The sequence below is a fragment of the Solanum lycopersicum genome, chromosome 3 (genome assembly GCF_036512215.1).
Source record: "Solanum lycopersicum chromosome 3, SLM_r2.1".
Lineage (NCBI taxonomy): Eukaryota > Viridiplantae > Streptophyta > Magnoliopsida > Solanales > Solanaceae > Solanum > Solanum lycopersicum.
In genome coordinates this window covers 66,810,750-66,813,352 of record NC_090802.1, presented here as the reverse complement: position 1 = coordinate 66,813,352, position 2,603 = coordinate 66,810,750, and the positions used below count along the sequence as shown (strand labels likewise).

At 32.7% G+C, this 2,603-nt stretch overlaps 1 protein-coding gene across 1 annotated transcript; it reads right to left on the bottom strand.

Annotated features, from left to right (window-relative positions):
• Positions 1-454: 454 nt before the first annotated feature.
• LOC101259034 (protein BIG GRAIN 1-like B) lies at positions 455-2,077 on the bottom strand. Its single transcript, XM_004235523.5, has one exon. It carries the CDS (start codon positions 1,730-1,732, stop codon positions 506-508), a length of 1,227 nt encoding a protein of 408 aa, XP_004235571.1. The 5' UTR covers positions 1,733-2,077; the 3' UTR covers positions 455-505.
• Between the last annotated feature and the right edge of the window lie 526 nt (positions 2,078-2,603).

The following is a 2,603-nucleotide window of genomic DNA, read 5'->3' as shown; positions in this document are numbered from 1 at the left end:
TATACTGAACTTTTTTTAAAAAAAAAAAAATCATTAAGTTAACCTTATTTTACTTTTAATAATTCAATCATATTTAAATTTAATTACCAATTTAAACTACTAGTAGTATTAATTTAATTTCTCCAATGACATAGTACTATGTAAAATCAACTATTAGAGAATCAAACTCAAATTTGTTCAACTCAGTTATACTCTAACAAAATTTTATTAAATCGAACTTAATACTATAAATAGCTCGGTTGAATTCAGCTTAACTCAATATTATTATTTATAACTCAGTTGAACTCGATCTCGACTCGATACTCTATCTATGACAAAGAGATAAGTTTACTTTCTCCTCAAGCAAACAAGCAAATTGATGTAAATAAGTTACACATACATACACAAGATAGATATCAAAGATTAATTTTGAGAAGAAATTTCATTTCTCTCAAATGTAAAATAAAACCCCCAATCAAACCAATTACAAAAATTACATTAGTTAACAATAAATAATACACTTTTATTACAAAATCAAACCACTAGCAATGGCTCGATTAGTATCGAGATGAGTAGTTTCGTAAACGGGTAATTCTTCGAGATACCTATTACTATCTATTCCAATTGCAGAAAGATTATCAAGTTCGAATAAATCTGAACTAGCACAACTTGCACCATCATCGTCGTCATCATCTTCATCGTCGAAAATTTCCATTTTCTTGATTTGGGAATTTGAATTTCTCTGATAATTTCTCAGCAACTCCTTAGTAGCTTCTTCTACTCGACGATTTTTCTCCATTGAATGAAATTTGAGCTCTTCGTTAACGGTGTTTCTGATATTATTCTTTAGAGACTCTGGTTTGGGTATTTTTTCTTCGTACAGATTTTTATGTCCACATGGCTGACAATCTTCGTCTACGATGATACTCACTGGGTAAAATCTAACGGAACGTTTGGTTCCGTTGCTGCTGGATTTGGGTGTGCTTTTGCTTAAACATGACCTGGAGAATGAAGAAGCTGAAGAACATGTAGAAGATGCATTTGCAGAATTCGAAGAAACAACTTTGGGTTTCTTTGTATTTCCAGCAGTGAAAAGTGAGTTCAAGAAACTTGCTAATCGACCTCCCGGGGAAATTGGTTGCTTCACTTTCTTTAAATCTCCATAAATCTTCAACGCTTTTGATTTCGTCTTCACAAAACCAGTTTCACTTTTGGTTTTGGGAGCGAAATCTCTTTCCATAGGAGGATGATTATGGCGGAAATCGCCATAGTTGTTGAGCTGTTTAGCTTGATTTTTGCTGTGTTTTTCAGGGTTTGAACCGGAAATTGAGGTTCTGATTGGTTTAGGCCTGTTTAGACCATAACAAGAAGAAGATGACCCAGCTGAATTTATAACTACATTATTGTAACTGGATTCAGTTTCTGAAGAAGAAAACACACCCCCACAGCTCGAATCTGAAGAACTCGAGCTCGAGTTCATCAGATTCCTTTCGAAATCAGCTATAGATTTTCTTCGAACAACAACTTTTTCACTTGCTTTATGTTCCATCCATTTCTCAATCATACAAGCTTTTTGAAAACTCTCCATATTGTTGCTCTGTTTCTTACGCATTGTTTCTTTGTAAAGAACAATCTCTTCTTCTTCTTCTCCTTGATCAATTGAACGGTAAATTGCGTCAAGAAGTGTAGAAGAGAAAGATGGGTTTGAAGAATGAGAAATTTCCCTCTCCCGTTGATAACTATACCTATCCATATCTGAGTATTTTTATAGAAGAAGAAAAAAGAAACAGAGCAACAGGAAGAAAAACAGGGGAAGTGAAGGAGTGGGGTGAAAAATGATTGAAGGAATCTCTTTATTGTCTGTTATAGATGAGTCAAAAGCTGCGGCATAATAGTGATGTCAATGAGGAATTGATCATCATACACATACACACAATAGTAATAATAATAATAGGAATGTGAAGAAGAGACAATGGAGACAAAGAGTTATGGATAACTGATGATGGTTTTAGGGAGAGAGAAAACAGAGCATAATTAGAGACTGTAATTTGGATGACACGCCTGAAGAAGAGAGAGAGAGCACTGTGTTTTTTTTCTGTGTTCTGTTCTACTTTGAGCTTTATATGATTATCAAACTTGAAAACAGGGGAAGGGTGGGTGGGTAGGTGGTGGTTGGGGGTGAGGGTTAGTAAGGGGGTGGGGTGGTCCAACAAGGACGCACTGCAAACTTGGCAATGATGACATGGCAATACGTATTTATTTTTTCACGAGGAATACGTATGTTAATTTAATACTTCTCGTTCCTAATTATTTGTCTTATTTTTTCTATTATTTGTACAAGAAAGGATAAATATTTTATCTATTATATTCTCGATCAATTATTTTCTCTGTTTATAATTATTTGTTATTTATTAATTTTATAAATTGAATAAATATTTTAAATATTTAAAAATAATATAATTTGATAAGTAAATATAGAAAAAGAAATTATAATATAATATAAATTGGGTTGGAGCAAATCCCTTAAAGGGAGACCAACAATTGATTTTCCGTCAATGTTTTTTTTTTTAAATGTAACTTGTATTCTTGTGGTTCGTAAATTATTTGTACAAATATAAATTTAC